At 39.0% G+C, this 26,744-nt stretch overlaps 1 protein-coding gene across 2 annotated transcripts in view; it reads right to left on the bottom strand.

Annotated features, from left to right (window-relative positions):
* The window catches only part of LOC113659566 (AT-rich interactive domain-containing protein 1B-like), a 207,936-nt gene that overhangs the window by 25,087 nt on the left and 156,105 nt on the right, over nucleotides 1-26,744 (bottom strand). For both annotated transcript variants that reach the window (XM_027172441.2, XM_027172440.2), the window contains exons 6-9: nucleotides 24,348-24,437; nucleotides 21,664-21,825; nucleotides 11,738-12,062; nucleotides 4,331-4,443 (exon numbers count right to left, since the gene is read on the bottom strand). In XM_027172441.2, coding sequence (XP_027028242.2) covers nucleotides 4,331-4,443; nucleotides 11,738-12,062; nucleotides 21,664-21,825; nucleotides 24,348-24,437 — 690 coding nt within the window. The remainder of the gene's footprint in view (nucleotides 1-4,330; nucleotides 4,444-11,737; nucleotides 12,063-21,663; nucleotides 21,826-24,347; nucleotides 24,438-26,744) is intronic.

The raw sequence follows: 26,744 nt of genomic DNA, 5'->3' as shown, positions 1-26,744 counted from the left end.
CAAGGAGCTGATCTCTGCTGATGTAGGCAGACATGAGACGTGGAGATGTGTTTACATGCATCATGCTTGGTTCAGCTGCTAGCGCAACAAAGGTGAGATAATTACAGTGATCCATTGCTCTGTTTATATATACATTTATACATACTCTATCCCTCTCTGTCTCTGTCTCTCTCTCAAAAGTGATATTATTTTGTGCTCTTGGAATAGATATAATGTCTTACGTACCTTCTGCAGGGTATATACAAAATGAAAAAATAAGATCTTTTAACAAAATAATAACAATTTACACAGATAGACCTGTTCAGTATCTTACACCCCCGGCTCGTAATGTATCTTGTTGCCATCTTAAGCATCACTGAATGTTTGCACCTTTAGTAATAGTAATACAAGTCCCTGTGTTGTCCTTATTGGGAAAAAAACAGATCTCAAAATTATAAAATGCCTAAAGATGCCTAAAAAACTAAGTATATGCAGAACCTAGAGGATTATTCTGAGGAACAGTGGGCAAGTTAACTACTCAGGAGTACTCTCTTATTTCTTATGACTTAATATCTATCTATCTATCTATCTATCTATCTATCTATCTATCTATCTATCTATCTATCTATCTATCTATCTATCTATCTATCTATCTATCTATCTATCTATCTATCTATCTATCTATCTATCTATCTATCGAGAGAGAGAGAGAGAGAGAGAGAGAGAGAGAGAGAGAGAGAGAGAGAGAGAGAGAGAGAGAGACCTAGAAAGCTATACAGATACATACTGTAGATAGATACTTTAGGACTGTGCTGTGGTTTGACTGAAACAAACTCCACACTACTGTTTTCAAGAGGACCAAAGAACAGAGCTCTGAACCCTGAGCTGACAACAGCAATCCCACTTCACCAACTGTATCTATCAGAAAAAAAATTAATGTAAAATTGACCTAAATGGGATCTCGGCTCGATTCAGGTCTCCTTTTGCACACATATTCACTCCTACAGCCTTAGAGTGTTTGTAACACCGTCAGTGCTTGCATTGTTCAGAGATGTCAGATGTTTCCTGAGCACTAACTACAAAGTGTTTCATCTATTCACCCCGATGCCTTCTTTGCTGCTGCCTCCTCTATATAACGCTCAATACAGAAAAGCCTAACAGTAAAGAAGAAATAAGTGAGGATACAATTTCCCCAAGTAAGCAAGGATGTGATTTTACAACATTTCAGATAAGGAAAAATGCAACAACTTCATTTGCAACTTCATTTCACGATGCCGGTTTGGCAGTGGAAGCTGCTAACTCTGGAGAAATGGTGTCAGTGCTACGTTGGTGCCTCATTTCTCATTGGAGTGTGCAAGTGTAAGAGTGTGTGTGGCTCCCAGAGGGCCAGCTGGCAGAGAGTGTGAGCATGTTAATCTGGTCAAAGCTCTTCTGTGTTATCACCTTGGGGAGCATGGCAGAGGCACTGTACTAGCACACTATCACCCATTTCAGCTCTGGTCTCTATTTATAAACGCCGCATATTCTTAAGCGAGTCCACGGTTCTACACAGAACACTATCAGCAATGACAAGCGGCTATTAATCAATTAGTTATAGTGACAGTTTTGGTTAGAAAATCTTAATACCGATGTAATCGATTTTGCCAAGCAGTTTTGCTCTTTTTGAAGTTCAATCCTTTAGACGTTAAGCTACAGTATGAAGGTAAGATTTGAGACACCAGATTAACATCATGGATCAAAATGCATCGGAGTGTTTACCAGTTAGTCTTTAAATACACATCTCTACAGTGTTGTATTCTATACTGCTATCTCTAACCCTGATCATCGCAGCCCTTTTAAAGCATTACATAATGCTGTACTAATTTGATGTGAACGTCAGGTTCCGATATCACTCTTTATTTTGTCTTCGGTAGGGTTTATATTAGTGATACGTCCATAATCGAGCTGCTGTCCAAAGTTTGTGAGTAAAATCAAATGAAAACCTTGAGCGCTGAAACGCTTTTGTAAGTGAAAAAAAAAAAAGTCTTTTAAGGTCTCCTTTGATTATCGAGGATTACTTTTACACATAATACCCAGATTTACGAGTCAGAATCAGAGCAAAAATAATGTTTTTTGATACTTCATTTGCTTTTTGGTCCAAAAATCAAAAACTTTGAATGACTAGGGGAAAAGATTAAACACTTAGAAACACTGAAGAATTATTCATTTATTGGTCAGAAATAGAACAAAAGGAAAAAGATAAAGACACTTCCAAAACCATTTAAAAATGGTGAACATACACATTTTGCTCATTATTTAATTAATTATATAGAATTAAAGATTATTTAGTAAAAGAATTTGTGTATCATCTCCGTGTCATGTATAATTTGATACTTTTTCGGTACTACAGCTCCGTCCTTTGGCTCAATATACTGCAGCTTACTGTCAGGTCCACTAAGACAGTAAACATACAACATGGCCACAATGGACTCAACCCCCCACAATGCACCTGCATTTCCCTCACAATCAGTGGACCTCTGACCACACACACACACACACACACACACACACACACACACACACACACACACACACACACACACACACACACACACACACACACACACACACACATTTTCTTTTGTGTCATGATTTTGTTTGATGCTGCTTCATGCCTTTGTCTTACCTGTGACATCCTGTTTGCTAATCACCTGGCATATTTGCTGGACTGTCAGCCTGACAGCTATCCTGCATTCAACTGTATTGTGATTCTAAGATCTATACAAATGCTAGCCACAACCCAAAATACACAACACATTTAGCTGAGTTGATTTTGAGTCAAATTGCTTTGTCACTGCAACTAAAACCAGACCAACGCCTTGTCGATCTGAGAGCCTCTGACCCGGTTATTGTGGTCCGCACATGAATGACTGGTGTGCTCTCACCTGCCTGAATGAAACCACTCTGAGAAAGAAAACACATTAGAGTTTGATTTTAAAAAAAGACTAAACAAACAATGCTTATGTGAAAGCACCACTAGACATGGACATTCTATAAGTGTCCTTTACTAAGTGTCACCAAGTCTTTGGGATAAAAATCCCTGGACTCGAAATGATAATTCTTCCAACACAGAGCACAGTGAATAGAAAAAAAGGTGTTCAGAGTAAGGAAGGAGAAGAAGACATGGGACAATGAAGGTCTGTATCTTTTTTTCACACATACAGAAATATTCTAAATGCCAAACTGCAAAGTATTTTCCTTTTAAACAACCTTGGAGAAAACAGAAATCAGATAGTAAGCACTTCAGCACCGAGAGCTTTCTGAGTGTTTGTAGAAATGTTCTACACTCCGTCTCTGAGGTGCGTCGGTGACAATGCGGCAAGGTGAGGGGTTCGGTAGGGCCGCGACGCTTTCATCATTTTTCAACAAGCACGCTTAACGAGTGGGAACGACACACACAAGCAGAAACCCATTTACACGGTCATGTAACATGAGATTGAATTTGACCCTATTCTGAGATCATTTTCTCCACATTCCATACCAGACAACAGACAGCAGGAGTTTAAACTATCCACAGGTGATTTATTACAATAACTGTTATTAACTATATGGGAATTTATGTATGTTATTACATAAATGTCTATCTGTGTTTATCTATCTATCTATCTATCTATCTATCTATCTATCTATCTATCTATCTATCTATCTATCTATCTATCTATCTATCTATCTATCTATCTATCTATCTATCTATCCCCCTTCTCTCACTCTCTCTCTCTCTCTCTCTCTCTCTCTCTCTCTCTCTTAATAGAACATAGATAGATAGATAGATAGATAGATAGATAGATAGATAGATAGATAGATAGATAGATAGATAGATAGATAGATAGATAGTGAATCTAAACTCCTGCTGTCTAGTGTGGAATGTGGTTAAAATAATAAGACTAGCTTATAATAGTCCAATTTGAATGTTTTTTCAGAATGTTTCATAAACAGTAAATGGAAATCTTTCTATCTATTATTTAATTTCAACACTTAACTAATGTACAAAATGCTGATCATAGGGTTTTACATATGAACATTTTTGTAACTACCTTCCAGTGCATAAACGGAGACCCTGCATCCACTCCATTATTCACACCACACTCAGTTTTGCTGAATCATGACAGAAACCTCTCCAGGTGAAAAATGAACAGCTGTATACTAATACACTACCGTGTACCGCTCTACACCTCAAATCTGCCTCACATAACAATTCTTATGAATCAGAACAATATCACATAAATATCCCAAGGTGTGAATGTGTATTGTGAACAGTATTTGAGGACTGAAGAACGTTAAGGGTCTTCCATGATGCTGAATGTGTCTTTACCTGAAGGAGACGTAGTGGAGCTGCAGCTCTGTGGTGACATCATTGCTGTGGCATTTCCCACTTGGTGACTGTACGACGAGCCACTGCCCATCATTCCACAATAACCACCCTGCCTGAGAGAGGGAGAGGGAGAGAGAGAGAGAGAGAGAGAGAGAGAGAGAGAGAGAGAGAGAGAGAGAGAGAGAGAGAGAGAGAGAGCGCACAGGGACAAAAGTGTTAAAAAAGAAGACAGGGAGAGAGACAGAGAGATTGACCATAGAGAGAGAGGGACAGAGACAGAGCAAGAAAGAGAGACAAGGGGGACAGGTACAGAACATTAGACAGAGACAGAATGAGAGACACAAACAGACAGAAAGAGAAAGGGACAGAACAAGAACATGAGAGAAAGGCAGAGAGACCAACAGAGGCACACAGAGAAAATGAAAGAGGCAGACAGAGAGAGACAAATACAGAGAAGGAAACAGATGCAGAGAGAAAGAGAGAGAAAGAGAGAGAAAGACCAGGAGTGAGACAGTAGTATTAAAGAGTCCAATATTTAAATAGTTTTTAAAAAAAAACTAAAAAAACAAAAACACATTTATTACACTATTAAACCGTCTCCTTCCACTGAGCTTTATTTACAGCCTAATATTTCAACCTACCAACGTAACTATGTGATTAATATCACTGTTTCATATCATTTTTCAGTGAATCAGTGATTCAAATAAACCATCAAGAAGAGTCAGAGTTCAGACTGACACACTGACTGCTGGGAAACTGATGAGGATTTAATAAGACAAGTAGATGTGTGCATGTAGATCCTGTTCAGGATCAGTGATGAATCTCAAAATGATCAGACCGTGCACACACTCACACACACACACACACACACACACACACACACACACACACACACACACACACACACACACACACACACACACACACACACACACACACACAGGCTACAGCACAATAAGACAAATCACCCAGAGAATCATACACGTGGAGTTACTCTTTAGAGGAAATGGCTTCTCCAGGCACACCGCTTCTCCCCAGAGTAATAATTTAACTAATTAAGGTGTGCTTCTGGAAGGAATCACGTTATTTGTTGCCATGGTGATGGCAGGAAATCAATCCCACACTTTCTCTATGCTGAGAATGATTGGGATATCAGAGGGCTTATAAACAACCTGCTGCACGTGATCAACCAGTGTGCAGTGTCTCTCTCTCTCTCTCTCTCTCTCTCTCTCTCTCTCTCTCTCTCACACACACACACACACACACACACAGAGAGAGAGAGAGAGAGAGAGAGAGAGAGAGTGTGTATGAGAGAGAGAGCGAGCGAGAGAGAGACAAACGCACGCACACGTATAGAACGTTGACAGAGAGAGAGAGAGAGAGAGAGAGAGAGAGAGAGAGAGAAGTACACCCTGAAAGAGTGTGTTGGTGAATCATTTCTGAAGGACAGAGTAAAAAGTAAATAAATCAGAGCTGCATCTAGTATCAACGTGCGCCAGACGCATGATGAAAGATGAAACGCCAACTGGGTGTTTGGCGGATTCGAAATAAATCTGAATTATTCACCGAGCGAGATAATAAGAAAAATGGAGAAAATGTACCAAGCAGGATTAATGTCAGTCACACGGGTCGTACTTCAGCTCTGCCAAGAGACAACGCCACGGGTGAAATTGACACACAATGACTAACGAGTGGGATCCATGTGCGCTAAAGCTCGCCGTAATCGCATCTCACAGATGTAATTAGTCATTGGCTGAGTTACATGACGCACCCTGGTTGTAATCTCCTCGCAGGATTGATTTCGGTGTAAGCGAGATGGCATACGAGGCACTTTCATCCGTCCGGATCAAACCTCCTGCCTCAATCGCTCATTTCAACAAAGTGCGCGAAAAATACTTTCACGTCGCCTTTTACTCCTTTACATCATAAACCGCAGCTCCCGTGTGGATAATGCAATAAACACGAAGACACGAAAACAAGCGCCTCTCCGCGCTGCGCTGCGCTGCGCCGCGCGCCGCCATTATTACTAATTCATGTCATCAAAAAAGCCATTAAAACACTTGATGGAGGGAAAGTGTGCTGTTTAATCATACTTAATATATGCACGGGGCACCATCAAAAACAGTGCAGTGCATTTATTTTGCTCTCAGGCAGCACGGCATTAAAATTAGCCCCGCTGTCCTGGCAGAGGCAGAGTGGTGAAGGCGGTGGAGAGCTGGCGGGGGATGGAGGTGACACGCCGCCTCTCTCTGCTCGCTACTGTCACTTTCTGGCTGCCTGAGAGTGATCGGTGGTGGGAGAAAACACTGGTAAACAAAGCAGCACGTCTCTCAGAAACACACCACTCGCATTGCAGCAAGCCGTGCAAGCCAGAGACAGAGAGAGAGACAGAGTGATAGAGAGAGAGAGAGAGAGAGAGAGAGAGAGAGAGAGAGAGAGTGTCACAGAACTTCATCAGCTCTCTACAGAATTAGTTTTATACACAGAAATGTTGAAGCTAAAATGTTTTAATGTATTTTTAACTTTGTTCAAGAATGAATATTCACCATAGATTTATATTGTATATATATATATATATTATACACAAATTATATGTTGTTTTATTTACCTGACGATAAAGTTTTATTTTTTTTTACAATTACAAAACAAAAGGGTTTTATTTCTTTAAAACCAGAGCGAGCAATTTGCCAGTGATTGCATATATAAGTAAGTGAGTAAGCAGTCCATTTTATTTTTGCCTAACCCTCAAAATTGGTACAGATGTACTCACAACAATGTTCATTATGGCTGTAATAAAACATGGGGATGTGACACACATCAGTCCCAAAGAGCTGATCTTCTAAAAGAGAGGAGGGAAATGCATGGAGAGGGAAATGGGAGAGCAGGCTGGTGAAGGTTATGAATTATATATGGATTCAATTTGCTCTCAAGGCAAAAGGCAGGCACGGCTGGAGCCTGACTCAACCAAAAAAAAAAGAAAAAGAAAAAAGAGAAAGAGAGGGAGAGAGATCCAGAGTAAAATACAAAATGAAAGGACACTTTTTAACATATTAAATCCTTGAGAAAGCCTCACATCAAACAGGAGGCAAAATCATTCATTCTCGCCATTTATTAAAGCCAACTCTGCGTGCCAAGGCTACGAGCCACATCGCTGGGGGCCACAATGGATTCCTGACATCCAAGCAGGTCTTATTTATTTAGCAAATTTACTTACTAAGGAGGTCAGAAATGAATTATTTGGTGAGGATTTGCCTGTGAGCTGTATTTTTTTTCCTCTTTTTTTATTTTCCCCATTTCCTTTGATTTGGTTTAGCCCTCCTCTTTTTTAAAGGATTGCTGTCGTCAGTTTTCTCCCAGAGGTGGTTTTCATCACTCTAGGAGAATTATTAGTCGCTCGTAGCTCCTGAACTCGTTTAGAAATGCCAGTTTTCCCTGCTGCAATCCTTCCTTCACTACAGAAGAGGATACTTTCTGACTAAAAATGCAGCTTTGAAACTTATCCATGGCAAAATCAAGTAGTGCTTTTGTAATGACTGAAAGACATATATCCAGATGTAATTGCTAAAGTATATTTTTTTCCCTTCATGTATCTCTGGGTGAGGCTGTAGACCCTTTGCTTCCTGTTTGAGCCATAGCAGAGCATTCTAAAGTACTCGTACTTCAATTTTCATTCATACATCTTCCATCATAGTCACTGCAGATCAGAAGCCTATCCCAGTAACATTGTCTACAAGGCAGGAATACATCTAGGATGAAATGCCAGACCATCATAGCGCAAAGCTTTTCTTGAAGGCTTTCTTTAAAACACATAAAGCCGGCCAGACATATCTTCTCTAACTGCTGCACATACTGCATCTTAGATCAATGTAACACAATAGGACCTACCGTAAGAAGGTACTATCTGCCCTTTTCTACATACATGAGTTCACAGAGGCTTATGATTGGCTATGGTCAGTGTGATTGACTTGGGAGTAAGAGTATACTTCTCCCACTCCCACTCAGACAGCACATCCACCTTCGCTCCTTTTGCTGCATGCTACAAATGGTTTTAGTATTGTCAGGATCTAAACCTTAAAAAAAAACAAAAAAACAAAAAAAAAACCACTTCTAATCTCTTGCATTATTAAAATTGTAATTTAAAAATATTAATAAATAACCGGTGTGGAATAATTTTTTATGCAAGGAATAAAACAACATGGGGTTTTCCATTAAAGATATATATTCAGTGATAGGTGTGATTTTATTCCTATACTACAACAATTTGTATTTTATATATGTAGTTATATTTCTTTTATGTCCTTCACCCAGAAACACTTCAGAACCACGGACAGCACCGCTGAGTGTAGCTGCAAGGCGGGGTGGCCAAAAGTGCGCCAAACCCAGAGGATCCAATCAGGAGCGGTTTCTAGCTCTTCACCCTCTGGGAGTAGGCGAGCTAGAGAAGGCTGGCTCAGCACTGTGAGAGCTGAACTAAGAGTAGCCTCAGGATAAACTAATGGTGCTTCTCTCTGTCTCCCTGTTTACCCAGATATGCCGGATTGAAGATGCGACACCTCTCCAGCATTTCAGCCAGTGCCGTTCCTGGGTTGATGCACCGCTCCAGCTCCAGCACTCCAGCATGCCTGCCTGTCTCACCACACTCTAGCTGTACTACCTCCACTTTACTTGTCACTTATTAAATAAAAAAGGACGCAACATTTCCAACACCTCCTGACTCTGTGACTTGTCTCTCTGTCCCACATCGCAGCGCAAGTCCTTATAGAATGCCATGATCTTACCTTAAAAATGATAAGTCTAAAGCTGCTGTACTTACTTAATATATAATAATCACAAATATTCATCAATATTCATACAATAAAATTACAATTTTGAGATTGAGAAGCACAATCTGCTCTTTCTTCAGTTTAGGCTTTAAAAAAACTGCAGCACTAGTGTGTGTACAAAGACCTTTCAATCTTCATCCTTTCAAAGTCCAGAAATGGTATTAAGAACACACACACACACACACACACACACACACACACACACACACACACACACACACACACACACACACACACACACACACACACACAAGCACACATACACTCTTCAGAAAATTTAAACTCCATTTTACATTCAAAGATGCCCTCTTAGCCAAGGAGAAGCTGTTGATGTGTAATCACATCAACAGCATCCGATAAAAAACCCAATGCAGCTGAGGACTGTGTATACAGAAACTGGGGATTGTTGTGTAGATTAATATGCAGTGTGTAGAATTTCCTCGAGTCTTTCTGAATCAGCACAACTAAATTACCAGTTCCCATGAGTAAGAATATGAATATTCAATAAAAAAGAACTGCATAAAACCCACTTTTTGGTCTCAATGAACCATAAACAAACGCTGAAGGAAATGTTTCTGTCTACTCGGTCAGTACTCAGAAGCAGGAAGCCATAAAGTCACTGCATTCTGAATACAATATGTGCACAGAGACATCTTATTGCAGCTCATTTCTAAAGCGATGCACATTTTTGACTATGCTACATATCTCATGCAAACTGCACACACACACAGGGCAAAGGTGGAAATCAAACCCCTGTCTATCCAACCCCCCAACCACAACGTTCTTATTTTAAAATGTTACCATATTAATCTTGTTACTACTATAATGCTTTTCACCGCCTTTCTATTTTTTAAAAAAACTACTTTTATGTCTTTCAGTATATTGCTATTATTCTATATGCCAGTAGAAAGTTTTTTCTTTTTGCATTTAACCCAAAAACAACGGCTTTAATACATTTGTAATTTACTCCCCAAAACAGTTTGTGTACAGATAATATACCAGATTTTAATGCACTACCTAGTAAGACACTGCTCCATGAGGCAGCAGAAACAAACATGATACATAAGTGACATGAGAGCTTCCAATGTCAGTTTCATTTATAAATACTCAGATTCGATGAGGAGCTCCAAACAAAATGCATCCTCAATCCGGCGTTCCCGCTAAACCCGTACACACACCTGTCAGAATCTCTCCATTGTGTTTGAAGAGGAAAAGAGAAAGCTCAGCATTAGAAAAGACGATAAAATGACCTAAAAAGATGAGTACGATGAGATATACAACTTGGATAGTGCTTGCGGCATATAATTTTTCTGTGTGTGTGCTTAGACGTCTGAGAGACAAAGAGAGACAGGAGTGACAGCCCGTCTGATTGCGCCCAGCAGTAGTCATCATGCCATGCCACTTCATATTGGCAGAGAAGCTTTCTCTTAATGGTTTTCTTAGCATTTACACACAGGCTGCAGCACAGACTCATATCTCCCATTAATCATCGGAGTGTCAACACAAACTTCTCCTCCAAATGCCAAATGGCCTGTGATGTATTGACCAGAGCCCTCAACAAAGGCGCCTGTTAACAATGCTTGGACAGCACTTAATTTGTCATTATTACCATGCTAGAAAGATGATGGCTCTCCTTTCACATCTGTAAAAAGCATTATGATAATAGTGCCATGCACGTTCAAAACACTGACCACAATGACTTTATCTGACAGAGTTATGAATAGCTTTACAGTGTGAAATATTTATGGGTAAAAAGAGTCACAATAATGATTACAGGTTTTCTATGAGTTGCCACTGTAGGACAGATGGTATATACATAGCAAGTGGGCTAAAAAGGAGCCTAAAACAAATTGCTAAAACATTTGAACGTCAAGGCAGTTCCTCTGCCTCAACACAAGGCTGCTAACATTTGTATAAAAGCTGACCAACTACATAGGATTTTCCTAATTATGAATTTTTATACATTTTAATGTCTTTTCAATCACTATAACTATTATGTAACCATGCATGTCACAATAAGATTAAAATCTCTTTTTATAAGCAAGAGTCTGCCAAGAAGGCAGCAGAATGGTTACCAGACACAACATTCAGAGACAAGACATAACAAATAGCACACATACAGTAATAACAGTGTGAGGAACATTCCTACTAAGCGTACTGCCCTATATTTATAATTAAAATGTGAGGTTCTTATTGAATGTATATCTTCATTTGATTTTTTTCAATTTGATATGAATTGTCATAAGCATTTAAATGATTTGAATGTAAAATAACGTTTCAAATCAAATAAAAAAAAAATGGAAATTTTTTTACCAAAATATTATTTTGTTTGTTTGTAATATAAAATAACAAGCAATATACAGAATTTTATATAAAATTAAGAACAGCTCAATCATCAAGCAAGTAAAATTTCTTAGGAATTTCAGACATCTGCATAAACTCTGTCCAACATAACCAACATATTAATGCACCTAAGTTAGTGTCTAGTAAACTGCTTTCTTTGCAATTTTGCCCTGAATGGCTGTAAACTCTTCTTAGAGAATATCCTCTTACTATTACTAACATGCACTTGTAACAGTCTTACCTGCCCTGTGCAGAGTTGCCTGTTGGATGTACTGTTGCCATTGGACCATCCATAGCTTTACGATTCACATTTCCTGCAGGAGGTCCCATCCCTGGACCAGCAGACTGTGGCATACTGGGAGAAGTGGGTGCCAGACTGTTCCCACCACTCAGGTAGACGCGATTGCCAGGGGGTCCTGGGGTACGGCCCATGGACATGGGCTGCCCTGGTCCTTGTCCATGCATGGGACTACTGGCATTCATGCCTAGGCTGTTGCTCATGCTAGGCCCCAGACTGCTGCAGTTAGTGTTGTTCATTCCTCCATATTGAAGTCTTGAGTAGTTACCTAAGAACAGGAAGTTAAAGAAAGGAAAAAGGGATCAGAACACAATGTATTTAAAAATACTGTAAAATTGTTGTAGACACCTGGTCACATAAATGTCTGCTTGCTGAAAGATCCCTATATTGCTCAGAGAAGGCTTGCCACTAGATTGTGGAGTGTGGCTTTAGACATTTGTGTTCATTTAGCTGCAAGAGCATTAGTAAGGTCAGGCACTGATGTTCGGTGAGAAGGTCTGGGGCCCAGTCAGAATTCCAGCTGAAGGCACCTCACTGTGAACCTTACTTTGTGCGCAAGGGCACCGTAGTGCTAGAGCATGCTTAGTTCACCGAGTAGAAATGAAGGGAAGTCTTAGTTCTAAAACATACAAATACATTCAAATACAACTGTGTTTTTACTAATTTTGTAAAACAACTTTGTAACATATTTTGATTACAGCCTGCATATGGGAGTGATGATCAGGTGACCAAATGCTTTAGGGATATATAGTGTCTTTTTTAAATTTGCAAAATTCCACAGTTATTAAACATGAAAGGTAATTAACCTTCAATTACTGTAAAAAGACATTAAAACATTATTATGGTAATAATTTTATAATGGCCCCAGCTGTATAGTTGTTTTAAACATGACAGTCTACAGAGCATATTTTACAAATCTTCTCACAAACAGACTTCTTGTGAAAATGCTGACCACAGTTATCCAGATCATATAAATCTCTTGTTTTTGTATGTCTAGGAGATATTTTGTCTAGGAGACAATCTGTCATAAAGCTCTGTTCTCTGTCCCATCTTTGAGAGTCCACATAAGGGCCAAAAGGGGATGTTTAGTGTTCTTCTCCAAGAGTGTCCAGCTGCTCTGTAATGTAACACAAGCAAAAAAAGAAAAAAAAAAGCAGCTGGCTTTATATCAGAATTAAATGTTGATCTTTATCAAACTCTGAGGTCTTACAGGAACATGTGTATTTATATTGAGATAATATGACACATGAATTCTGTACAGATTGACTCTAGGATACTAATTGTGATTTCTGGGGGTTTCACAGTAACAACCATTACATTTTTTATGTTTAAATACTTTTGGGTGAATACTGTACTTCAGTAAACTACTCTTACACTAAATTTAGGTGGTACAAAGATTTATACATTGCAGGCAAGCTAATATCTTTTTGCTAGTATCTGCTAGTGGAATAGCTTCTACGTTTTTATTTTTAATGGCACTCATCGACCTAACTCCGTATTTAAAGACATCATAGATCCCTCACTGTTAAATAGAACTTAAAAAGAAAAAGTAAAGAACATGTAATGTACAAGTCTATAAGATAAGCTATCCTGCTGCATGCAGTAGTTTCGTATATCTGTTCATGCCGCAGTGGGCTTTAGCTATAATGTGGATGTAATTATCATCAGGAGCTTGATGGCTTTCCACATTGAAGATGTGCTGAATGGACAAGAGCAAATAGAATGTACTTTGTATAGCCTGTTTAATTGCTGGTAAATAATCATAGAATCCTGTGAGGCACAACTCTAGAATGGTGTATTCTAGTTCAGCTGAACAAACACACATCATTGTCCTGTCCACAAAGTCAAACCTATAACCCAGAACTAACAAAAATAACACACATGGAAAAAAGGACTATCTTTATCTCCATCCCTCCGTCCGTAATGATCACAGCCACAAATGCAGCTCTGCAGGTGAGTCATATTAGGTTAAATGCTAATTTGCCTCACACGCTCACAATCAGCCCTTTTTATATGTCAGCTGTCAAAGCACCATGAGGTAAATAGCAAATTCTCAAAGAGGCCAAAGAGTTGCGTTTGATTTGCAGGTGCATTTCTCACTACCCTGCACTTAAAACCACTCGTATCAAAGACCGGCAGAAAAAGCCAAAGACGCTTTTACAAAACCTGGACTGCTCAGAAGCAAAACAAGCAAACTATGATCTGATAAGACATCTGCCAACATCTGGAGTCATTTACATTAGAAAACGAGAGTATTTAGAGTTTTCCACAATGTCCAAATCTGTTAAACGTCATGGATCCATAACAGTATAGACATCACTTGTGTGTGAGTTATTAGGTCAGCGATTGCACTGAATGTGTGTACAATATTCAAAAAGAAGCTGTATTACACAACCAGACGCTGCCTAATATGGAAACAATCTGTAGTATCACGAACCCTTCAAAAACCTTTCACATGGTAAATCATATTCTGTTAGTATATAGTATATATAGCTCTGAAAACGAGGAACATTCTTGCAAATCTATATACACGCATGTTTAGTGGATATTTTAAGAGACAGTATCTGCTCTGTTTCGGCTTATTTCCGTTTCGGCTTATATTTCTGAACTGTAGCTGAACACCAACCGGATCAAATCTCGATATTCAGGCTCATGATTGGTGCAACAGAAAAACATACTGTACAGTGCACTTCTATTGTCCAGAGATCACAAGTTCGAATCTCAGAGCCCAAGATAGCTACATTAACTCTGCTGCCTGTGTGGGAGGGATGGCATACTCTCTCTCCTGTCAATCACAGTGACGTTACTGTAGGTATTTTAACATATGCATCAAAGGGGGTGGATAGCACATGCAAAAGAGGGCAAAATAGATTATTCCTGGTGGGCAGGAAGATTAAATTTGGGAGACAGTGTCTATTGTAAAAAGTGCTATACAAGTAAACTTGAATTGAAATTGAATTGAAAGAAAATCCAGGGTTGGGTGGAAACATTCCCATTCATTCACTGTGTGGGAAAATACATAAGAAATCAAGTGCTATCAATCCTCTTCTGCAAACATCTGCAGACACCCATGATTGGCTTGTGTCTCCATCCCTCCGTCCCTAAAAACAATGAATTCTCCACATGAGACTTTGATTATTATGATGACATGAACCCTAGAATGAAGTCACACATCGACTATGAAGCATCTTGGAGAATAAAAGTTTTTAGAAAATTATAAAATGATTCTGATAATAATCTTGTTTAATATAATATAATATATAATAATATAATTTCTATTATTATATTCCCTTTCTGATTCCAATACAATGGTTACAACCTGGCAGTACTGAGGTTTGCAAATGTATGTGTTGAGGACTATAATAATCTTGCATGTACTGTAAGACTTAAAAAAATGCAAAAGATAAAAACCTCTTATAAAAAATGATTAAATTGATACATAATCAGCTTACTGATTACTTGTGCAGACAGTGATCATTATGAACAGTGGGGTATTTGTGTGTTTCTCTTCCAAAAAACAAAACGATAGTAAAGTTAAAACCCTGCTGTATGGCTGTGTATACCTTATGGTGTTTTCTTTTTCTTTGTGTCAGCTCATATGAGACCATATTTCTTGCTTTCCAAAGCAAGATGATGACAGAGAGCTGCCAATAAGCCACTCCTGAGGCGTTAAAGCCCACAGGTCTCTTTATTTGCAGGGACGAGTCTCTCTTGCAATATTTCAGTAAGTTTAAAACTGTTGCATGATGCAATCAAACCAAGCAGCTGACCTATTGTGTAATATCCACCACTCATCATTTATTCAGCATTATGTATTCATTGTTTCTTTTGCCTTTGGCTTACACAAACTTATCAAAATAAGTAGAAATAAAACACACACACACATGCACTTACGCACGCACACATGCACTCAGGCTCGCACACACACACACACACACACACACACACACACACACACACACACACACACACACACACACACACACACACACACACACACACACAGACCTAGAACGTGAATATTGCAAAAAAAGCAATATTGTAAAAGTTTTGTCAAACTTTTTTCATATTCATTTCATTCTCCTGCTCGTTTCAGCTTCGATAATGTACATAAAAATCCTGTCCATACTGTAAATATGCTCTAAGCAATCCAGATTATACAGAGAATAGAAATCAAACTGTCATTTCCAATAATTCCATATACATATTTACATAGTAAGCTGAGCACTTTTCTAATATGATATATGCCATCTGTTATTCTAATATTATATATATATATATATATATATATATATATATATATATATATATATATATATCTATATATGAATAAATATATAAATTATGATGCATAGTGCTCAATGATAAAACCAAACACCAAAGCATTTGCATTAGGCTTTGGTGTTTGCATTGGTAATACTGTTTTTGTTTTTTTTTACCTTGAATTTGACACTAAATCATTATTTTGAATGATACATTCGAAACATTTACAGCATGTCCTAAAAAACAATGATTGTTTCTGTTATTTGTTGTAAAAAAAAATTGGTAATTTACTATTTACATAGGATTGAATTCCGCAGCAATGAGAGTGCGGGATCTTGCCGCTGGACCACTTGGGTGGGGTGGGGTGGGGGTGTCGGGGGGCTACATAGGACTGCATTATAACAATTCTATTATTAATAAGGAATAACATTTTTTTTTCTTTTTGACCTTAATGGTCAGAATTTAATTTCTAGGTTATTATCATGTACTTAATATCTTGCTACGTGTATAGCATCATGCTAATAGCATTTTAACATGTACCTACATCTATACAACTTAAAGGTCTTAATTTAATATTGAGCAAAGGTCCATGCTGAATACAGCTTATAATTTTTTATTTTTTTTTTGGAAAATATTTTTTGAAAACTCTAGTTATCTTGCTAACTTGCTTATAGACCACCAGCAAGGCAAGTAAACACTCTGGACACCTTTCCCTCCCTTCTAATCTGTAACTTGGCTGAGAAAAAAAAATCATTTTTTCTTTTGAAGAGGATACTTATTTAGATTTCTAGGTAGGTAATTTAGTTAAGGCTCATGGCCTAATCCCTAGAAAATATGTCTGGAAAAGGGGATCAAGTCTCTGTCAGTCCCTGAGGCTTTCCCTGCTCAGAATGACAATCACAGAGAATAACGGTGCACTGTGTGAAAAACCCGCCTCAAATCATGAAAGGAATTTTAATATCAACAAAGTGTTCCAATGAAAACGAGTTCAACACAGCAGTGCGGGAAATGCACCTGAGATTTATACAGCATCTGAATGGAGCTGATATAATACTCCTAAAATTACATGCTGAGAGTAGAGTCTCGAAATACAATAACAGGTTATGGACAAGTGGCGATTTTTCAAAGATGACTGCATGGTGTAGTGGGATTTAAAGCTGAAACATACCCAGGTTTTCATGCTGTGCAGTCACGATGTAAGTCTGAAAAGAACTGAGGCTGATCTGGCATGCTGTTCTGCACTTCTGTCAAACTCTCAATGTTCTTTGCACTGAAAGCTCCTGGACCTCAGAGAGTCCTGTGCAGCTGCCTGGCTGCCTCCACACTTACTTGGCTAGCTTGGCCATCACTGACGTTGTGTGTCTTGGCTGCACTTTTTAGCTTGTTTTTAAGATGGGTCCATGAGACACAATGTGCTGGGCTCAGTCCTCATACAGTTCTCTAGCTTGTCCACTAAACATTTTCCACTGACACCATGTCAGGAATTCCCACTCTAAGCTCACAGCAGGGTTCAGAGCGTGTCATGTTTTGCTTTGAGTTCATCTCACATCCTTTTTTTTGTGACATACTTTTATTTTGGATTTCAGTTTCTTTTCCACCCCTTTCCTGTGTTACTCAATTGCATCCATTTACATTAACGACATTTAACAGACACCCTTATCCAGAGTGACTTACATTGAGGGTTAAGGGCCTTGCTCAGGGGCCCAACAGTGGTAGCTTGGTGGACCTGGGATTCAAACTCACAACCTTCTGATTGGTAGACCAACACCTTTTCCACAAAGTTTTCAATAGACTTCTTAAACTACTGCATGCAGGTAATACAGTATGCATAAAAATCCAAGTCAGGTCATCCCATTTGCCCAGGGCTTTTACTACCTATCATTAACTTGCTAATAAAATCAAATACAATAGCACCACATAAAAAAAAAAAAAATACAGTCTCATAATACAGCAGATCTAACAACACAGAAGAAGGAGACTGTCTAGTCCTGTTATTGATCTGCTGCTCAAATCGTTCTAACGTGTCTGTGTGTGAGGTGTAGTGTGCTCTGAGGAAAGAGATATCCGACTAAACCCCATCTGCATGCATGAGCTCACTCGTGATTGTCAGGGTCGCTGTGATTCATAGGGAAAAGAGATTTTGCTCTCTTGGACTCATGAAGCATCATAAGGATTCATGAGTTTTTTGTCTACTCTCTGTGTTTTCCATAGTTACAGCTTCCTATCATCCTATGATTTTACAGATTTCCATGTCTGCCTTATACCTTCACCTCTGCCATGTTTCATGACCATGATTCCTTGATTATTAAAAAAAATGCTTCACACCTCCAACTACTGAACATTGTACATAGTTTATAAATTCATTCATGCTCAGTGACATTTTCAGCTTTATTCCTAGTCATGATTGAACCCGTTGCCCTTCCCAGGAACACTGGACGAGGTGCAGAATACACCCGAGCTGGACAAACTGGTAAGACGACGCACACAGGGCAGGAAGATGACTTCCGGAACATTAAAAAGTATGGAGGCAGCAACTCTACCTTCTGCACCACTGTGCCACTGAAGATTGTGGAAGAAGTCCAATAAATTCCTGTTTGCTCTAAATGAATTCATCACCACCTATTAGTTTTCTCAGCCTTTATCTTCTAAAATGTGACCTTTCTCTCAATAATTTGGTCAGTCATAACAATCGTATTATATCGGTTAAAATCTGCAGTTGATAAATCATTTAGAATGGCTTTCTATTTCCTGAGGGCTCTCTTGAATTAAAGTTGAAAGGTCAGGATTTATATTGAAGGAGACATCTGGTGGTTATATGCACTGCAAAAAAACTTAGCTTACTAAAAACCCGGCCACCAACTTTGTTATATTTCACGCTTTTCCTCTTTTTTTCTTCAGTGAATGAATATCTGCTGGTGCTTGGCCAACATTGCCTCTTCAGGGGTGATAAGGGCTGCCTCTCAATCTCCAACTCTGTCCTTTACAGCCACTCAGGAGCTCATCTTTAACCCTGAGTGCTGCCACAAATAACTGAATAGATGCGGATATTCATTCCAGCCATGGTTCTATTTCTCCCTAAAGTAGCCGAAACCCTGGTACGGGCTATTCTAGTGTCTTCTCAAGCAAAAAATGAATAGCAGCCTTTTATCAGTCTCATCCCTTCAAGATAGCCTCTGCCATATTTCCCAGCGATCGTCATTGTAAGGTACGACATTTCTATTGGGCCGTAGGGAGAGAGAAACTGCTGTGAGTTACCAATTACATGGAAATTCAAAGCATGGTCACACATTCAGGCGACGCTCTTCCTGAGCTGTATTTAATCCTCGCTCTCCCGCAGGAGAAGAGGACTGTGACCGACCAAATTAGAGACACTGCCTCCTCAGCACTCTTCACTCAGCACCCCGTTCACTCGTTCCGGTCAACAGCACTAAAAGTTCACCATGTAAATTGCAGCAGAAATTATTTAGTGATTAAACTTAAACTTTAGTTGACACTTTCGACCCTGTTGAAATTCTTCATTTAGTTTTTTATATTCTACTCAATGTTAAAAGGTGGCTTTAAAAACGTATCAGTGAGGTATGATAAATAAATCCCTGTTATATATATCACAATAAACTGAGTAATTGGTACGAGTGGTATTTGATTGACGAACCTTGTTATAGTCACACATTGCTCCTGTCGTTTAGGAGTGACTATACGCTGCAGAACATGACCTCTGTGGAAAGACCTTGAGAGAAATCACACTTTTACACTTTTTTTTTGACAGCTGACATTTTATTTCATCCTCTTCTTTCCTCTAACTCATCACTTTTCTTTTCTTTCTTGCTGCTTCTGCTACCTTTCCTTTTTCGTGGCCTGAGGCCCAAAATTCTCTCCTAGCCACATCAGCAAGCTCTCTCAGCAGGGAGTCTTGGGTGAAGTACAGATTCGGTGTGCCTCAGGGCTCTCGGCTTGGCCCCCTTCGATTCCAAATTTTTTACCCTTTCAAGGCTAAATAAGTACGAGTGTTTCTTGGTTTTCAAACTGTATAACGCAAGCCACTTCATTTGTTTCATATATGTTAATAAATGAGTTTTTTTTAAAAATATATTCGAACATGAGAGACTTTGGGGAACTGTGAAGCTTAATTAACAATGCTAAACTGTATAGAGCAAATTTCACGGATGCATACAAAGTGATTTTGTGATAACACATCCTTAGTCTATAATTCAGGCATGAAATGATTTCATGTATGCGCTAAGCTCCTGCCTGCAGGCAACATCCCAAGCAGCCCACTGTAGAGCAATCAGAGGCTTGGAGCGCATTTCCATGTTGGTTTAATGGGTTAGTAATTCTCTGGCAGAAGGTAAGACAGAAAACAGATTGGCACTTCATCAAGAACAACAAGCAGCAGCTGGCTGGCCCGTTCACCCTGGCCTGACCCGACTGGGCTCTCAGAACCTGAGCCTGGCGTGAGCTCCATGCCATGACTCTGGGGATGGCCAACCTCCAACACACATGTTACTAAGCAGGAAGAAAAATCTTTCACACAGGCTTGCAGACTCACAATCGAGTTTTCACACAAGCCAGGTTTCACTTTCCTTCCTTTAGGCCTTTTTATGCACTCGTTATTAGTGTCACTCTCCTCGCAATACATTTGCAGAATAGAGAGCGTGGACGGGAATAACAAAAAAATCTAAGGGAACCATTCATCAATGTTGAACAGGGAAGGTCTGAGGGAGATTACGAAAGGAAAACAGACGGTGCATTTATCACATTGACACATTAAAGCACACAACGTGAATTCCATAATATTGTCTTTGTTGTGGCACTGAAGGATAACAGCATCATAAATACTAACATATGGTCTTATCTACGCAGCCAGGAAGAAAAAAAAAAGACCATGTTGATATTCAGCGAGAGAGACTGAAATATCTTTTTCCTTAATTTTTTTCCCCTCCTGAATTCTTCCATTATTACTGTAATTATTCCTCAGCAGTATGTTAGACTATTTCAGGATAACACTAGACAGTGGTTAAGCCAGGGGTCAGAGCAGTCAGGGATGGAAGACTGCAGTTGGATTGGACGTTTCAGTTTCTACAGCAACACAGCATAACCACAGCTGATTCCTTTTGTCCTTGAAGCTTGAGGCTGACCAAAACAGGTCACAGAAGTCACAAAATGAACCTGACCTCCTCTACCTGCATGCAGTGATTTTAATGAAGTCATCTGTACAGTCTACACTTTATAGAAGGTGACACTTAAATCACTGACCTCTCATAATTAAGCGGGGCATTAAAATTAATTTCAGGGCACAACTTTTTAATAACAGCTGCCGAGTTCATTTTTATTTCATTCGTCCGGTGGAAATGGAAAAAGAGCGAGGTAGTTCAACCTCATGAATATTCTTGCTGACCCCTCAAACCTCGGCTCGCCTTTCTTTCTTTCCCTATGAATGAACAGTGCTCCGGATAGAGAGGTAGTGCTGATTAAGGCAAAAGCTCCTATACTCGTTAATCCCTCCCAAAAAAGGCTTCATGCTTGGAAATGTAGTGAAAAATTAGACACTCAACCAAGACAATCAACATCCACCTAACGAATATGAAAGACATGAGAAAGCAGGGTACCTTGCGGGCCGTAGGGACCGCTCGGAGGTCCATAGGAACCAGTGGAGTTTTGCTGATAGATGCTCATCCCATGCTGCATCTGGTTCCTGGATGACAGATGTGGGGAGATGGGCGGTCCGGACTGCTGAGGACCATACTGGTTTTGACTCCTCCGCATGAAAGCTGGTACACACATGCAGAAAAGAGGAAATGATGATGATGGTGATCATCAACATCATCATCATCACCACAGTAGCTTGGATAAGAGAAAGTACAGCTTTGTGAGGAAATTCAATTCAAATGAATGTTATGTGTACCGGTATAATGATTTTACTGCAGTGTTAAAGATTAAAGATTCAGGATGAGAAAGACAGCGGTGCCAGTGGGGAGGAAATCCCCATGATATGGCATGAGGAAGAAACCTACAGAGAGATTTGACAGAGAACTCAGTCTCTTCTGGGTGACACTGCAGTGACATTCTACATCATTTCTTTCTTTCTTTCTTTCTTTCTTTCTTTCTTTCTTTCTTTCTTTCTTTCTTTCTTTCATTTTCATTGTTTTTTTCTTTTCATTTCTTTTTCATTTTTTCCACTTTCTAATCTATTTCAGTATCTTAGTGATATAACAGTTTGAAGTTTCTTTCTTTCTTTCTTTATTCTTTCTTTCTTTCTTTCTTTCTTTCTTTCTTTCTTTCTTTCTTTCTTTCTTTCTTTCCTTTTTTGCAATTTTCTAATCATTTCCATTTCATTTCCTTTCTTTTTCGTTGTTTTGTTTTTCCTTTCTTTTTTCCCCATTTTTTTAATCATTTTTGCATGTTTCTAAATTATTTCAGTATCTTAGAGATATAATAGTTTGAAGTTTCTTTCTTTCTTTCTTTCTTTCTTTCTTTCTTTCTTTCTTTCTTTCTTTCTTTCTTGCTTTCTTTCTTTCTTTCTTTCTTTCTTTCTTTCTTTCTTTCTTTCTTTCTTTCTTTCTTTCTTCGGTTATTTGCAATTTTGCAATACATACTAAAATGGCTAAAAGAATGCCCGCACAAGCCATAAAAAAGCTCATGAAGTGACTAAGAAAACAAAAAGTGATGTAAAGTCCTGACAGTGGAGACTCCTTCCTTTATGTGAACTTCTAGTCAATTTACAGAACACCATATCAACCTAAGCATATTAGTTCATTTACACACTGTGGTAAGTGACTTTTGTGTTAACATCTTGAAGTTCCAATAAAATGTAGAACGAGCAGATAAAATAAACCATTTAAACTATTATAAACTATTTAAATTTCAGTGAAAACCAAGGAGGTGATGATGAAAATGAATAAACAGATATGACAAACTTTCCCACACTCTTCTTTTCCACATTCTTTTTTTCCATACTAAAAAAAAAATAACAATACAAAAACAAACCGAAAACAATTCCAGTTATTTCCAGAGGCAATAGTATTTCTAAACCCTGACAGATAGGTGCGACTGGTGGGTGATAAATGATGAGCTTTATCACTTAATTCCCTCATATGCTGTGAATTAACTAGAACAAAATTAGCAGGAAATGGGAAAAAATGACAATAGAAACAATCTAAAACATTATGTGAGTATTCACAAGCTGAATAGTTACCAAAAACTGACATTTAGAGCAGTTCCGATTGGACACGATATTAAATGGAGTGGCACTTTATTACATTTAAACCCCTGGGCAAACAGACCTGGGGGGGGGGGCGGTCTACAATCCACTCAGATGGGAAAGGTTGCTTTTGTATGGGCTGCTCTGCACGCTAATATTGTAGATTAGGCTAAATGGAAATGTTCAGTAGAGCAGCGAGCGCCAGCGCTGCTCCCCACTCAAGCTTCGTAAGAATTTGTGTGTCGAGCAGACGCCCAGCACTTTTTTTTCTATACTGAGTGGAGCCTTTCAGACGCACACACACACACACACACACACACACACACACACACACACACACACACACACACACACACACACACACACACACACACACACACACACACACAGGCGGTCAATCATCTCCACATGCACTCTGTTCTGCTTGGGCAGCAGAACCCGGCTGGCTGTCTACCGGCTTCGGATGATGAGACGAGGGTTGAAAGTGCTTAGACTGCCAGAGAGCGCAGCTTTAACGGGGACATTATTGTAATGTTTTGCTTCCATTAATGTAAGGGAGTTTGGAGAAAAAAAACACAGTGTAATACCGCATTTTAAATTGCCTGGAAAATGGATGGAGGAGAGAGGAACGCTGCACAGACAGTGCTAAAAGCAAATAATGCATTCACACTCACTCACCCACCCGCCCCAACACCACCACATGCCTGGCTCAAACAGCTAGGCTCTTAGCCGGACAATAATAATCTAAGTGGTAAAAGAGGAAGAAAACAGCTGCTCAACTTGAATTTTATGGAAATACAATGAGCTCTAAAGGCTTGTGTACCTGCAGGACTGGATTATATATATTTTTTACAGCATAATGCAAACCACACACTCTTCTAGAGGTCATGAAGGCACCATGTAATGCACTTGAGCAAGTCTGAAATTTGATTTTTCATTAAGGGCCTTGGAAAGTCAGCGTTTCAATGCCAGGACGTCCATGCAGAAGGACTTCGTCTAGTATGCTGATTTGTACTTTAAATTTACAGGCATCATTACAGGAAATGGCAAAGGCTCTGTGTTCATACTAGATGGAATTTCTTTCTTGTTTACCTCTGTCGTGAGCCATGGGAATCTGGTTCATGCTGGAGTTGGAGCCAGAGTCAGTTATATTCCCAGGGTTCTGTGGTGCCAGCTGGGGTACTGTGGAAAAGAGAAATAAGAAGATTTGAAAAAATATCATATCACATCATTGTCAAGCCATAAATCCGGAGAATCGCAAATCTGATTACATGCAAAATTCAAAAGAGTGATTGCCTCAGCGTACTTCTGTGGGGTTATGTAAAGACAAAGACACCAAAAGACACCAAAGACACTTAACGAGTACAAGTTTGTGTAATCTTAATGGCTTCACATTGGCAACGGTGTACGAGTGCTACTGTACTACAGATGGCGCTATTAAAATTTCATGACAATTTGCAAGACTACAGGAAGAAGACTTATGTGCTGACAGTGTGAACTATGACGAGAATAAACATGAGATACATGAGACCATTAAAGACATAAGGGTTGAGGATGTTCATCCTAGTGAAACGTATTTGAGATTTGGATTGAACCATCTTGTTCATGTTCCTATTTTTAAGGATTTTTTCCATTTTGTTTCACCCAGTTGCAATGGGCACGACATGATGAGCAAAGCCTTCACATGATGTTCATGTCCTCCAAAATTATTTCATAGCTTTCATGGAAGCAAGTTAAATATCCCCAAACATATTCTAAGGTCTTAAGTGTGATGCACTTAGACTTTTATTTCATATAAAAGAAACTGGAAACAAGTAGAAGAGCACAGACAGAGATGCTTCCACTGCTAAGAAGTCTAGTACTCTTCAAATAATTGTATACATTTAACCCAGCTGTGACCTTGTACATGTTTAAATCAATTTCAAAATAGAGGTAGTTAAAATCTGATGGTTACAGTGATAACTCCATACGTGGGATGTGGTAGTCTAGTGCTTAAGGTGTTGGACTACAAATCGGAAGGTTGTGAGTTCGATTCCTACGTCCACCAAGCTGCCACTGCTGGGCCCCCGGGCAAGGCCCTTAACCCTCAATTGCTCAGTTGTATAAAAATGAGATAAAAATGTAAGTCGCTCTGGATAAGGGCGTCTGCTAAATGCTGTAAATGTAAATATAAACCCTATACACATTCAACCATGGGTTCTTAAGATACCACAGCAACGATAACCTCGAATGGATGGATTAATGGTCTGATGGCAAATGTGTTTTGTGCTACAGTACAAGAACTTATAAGAAACACCTCATGACAAATGGATAGGAAGCTATTTAAAAAAAGACATTTGACTTTTGGCTTTGTTTGGATCAATTCCAAGATCTAATCAGTTCACCTACTGATTACAGTGATACTTCCATACAAATCCTACAATCATTCAACCACTTGTACTTGAAATATCACACCTCAGATAATCTCATTAAGAGGTAAGAGGTATAAAGTACAGAGGCACCCGGTCCTTAATGCTATTTATATTTGGATGTAATTCTGAGTCAAAAACACTTGATTCAATAAGTCTGAAATTCATAAATGTTAAACTCTTAAATATCTGGTTCATTATTCATTTATGTTCATCAAGCATTCATTCATTGATGTTAATTTGGAGCTTTTTCTGGCTGTGATGGATCCAGAACCTGTGCCATGATAATACATATCAGTCTATCGCAGAAAACCATGCACACACATTCACACCTAGGGCAATTTATAGCTGCCAATCACTCACTGGCATGTTTTGGGGGAAAACCTGGAGGCAAAAAACATATGAAACTCCACAGAGACTTCGAATCATGGACCCTGTGAATTACAGACCCCAGGAAACTGTGGGACCAGAAGACCTGCTGCTCTACTGTGCTGAATTAGATTGAGTATATTATTGAGTAACTTCTATTATTTATTCAGTGCACTAAAATTCAGTTTGGCATGTATAGTGTTTTTAAACAATATACTTTGTCACAAAGCAGCTTCACAGAAATATATAAAAATAAAAAATAAAATCTGGATATAAATTTAAAAGCCAGAGGTGACAGTGACATAGAAAAAACATACTGAGGCAATATTAAGAATACACCTTGAGAGTAATCAGACTCCAATGGGAAGCCACCCTTGTCTGGTTGACGGGATGCACTTATTTCCAGGGATTTCAGAAGAGCGTAAGAGATATTGCGTCATCGGGCAGGCGTGGCCTATTTGATAATCTAACCCTAACCATAACCTTAGTTTTGGTTGTTTATTTGTTTTTGAAAATAGCTTAACTGTAAGACAATAAAGCATAATAGATATAAAATATAAAATCTACCTGTATGACTGTTTTGTCCTTCATTATCCATTGTAGGTACAGTATCCTCTTTTTTTTGAAAGAGGCCGTTTTTCCAAGACCTCCAGAAACACAGCCACTTTACGTCGTGGTAACGAAACCCCTGGAGTTAAGTGAATGTCTCTGG

Source organism: Tachysurus fulvidraco, chromosome 12 (assembly GCF_022655615.1).
Source record: "Tachysurus fulvidraco isolate hzauxx_2018 chromosome 12, HZAU_PFXX_2.0, whole genome shotgun sequence".
Lineage (NCBI taxonomy): Eukaryota > Metazoa > Chordata > Actinopteri > Siluriformes > Bagridae > Tachysurus > Tachysurus fulvidraco.
Note: the sequence above shows the minus strand (reverse complement) of the source record. Positions and strands in the feature narration are given on the sequence as shown.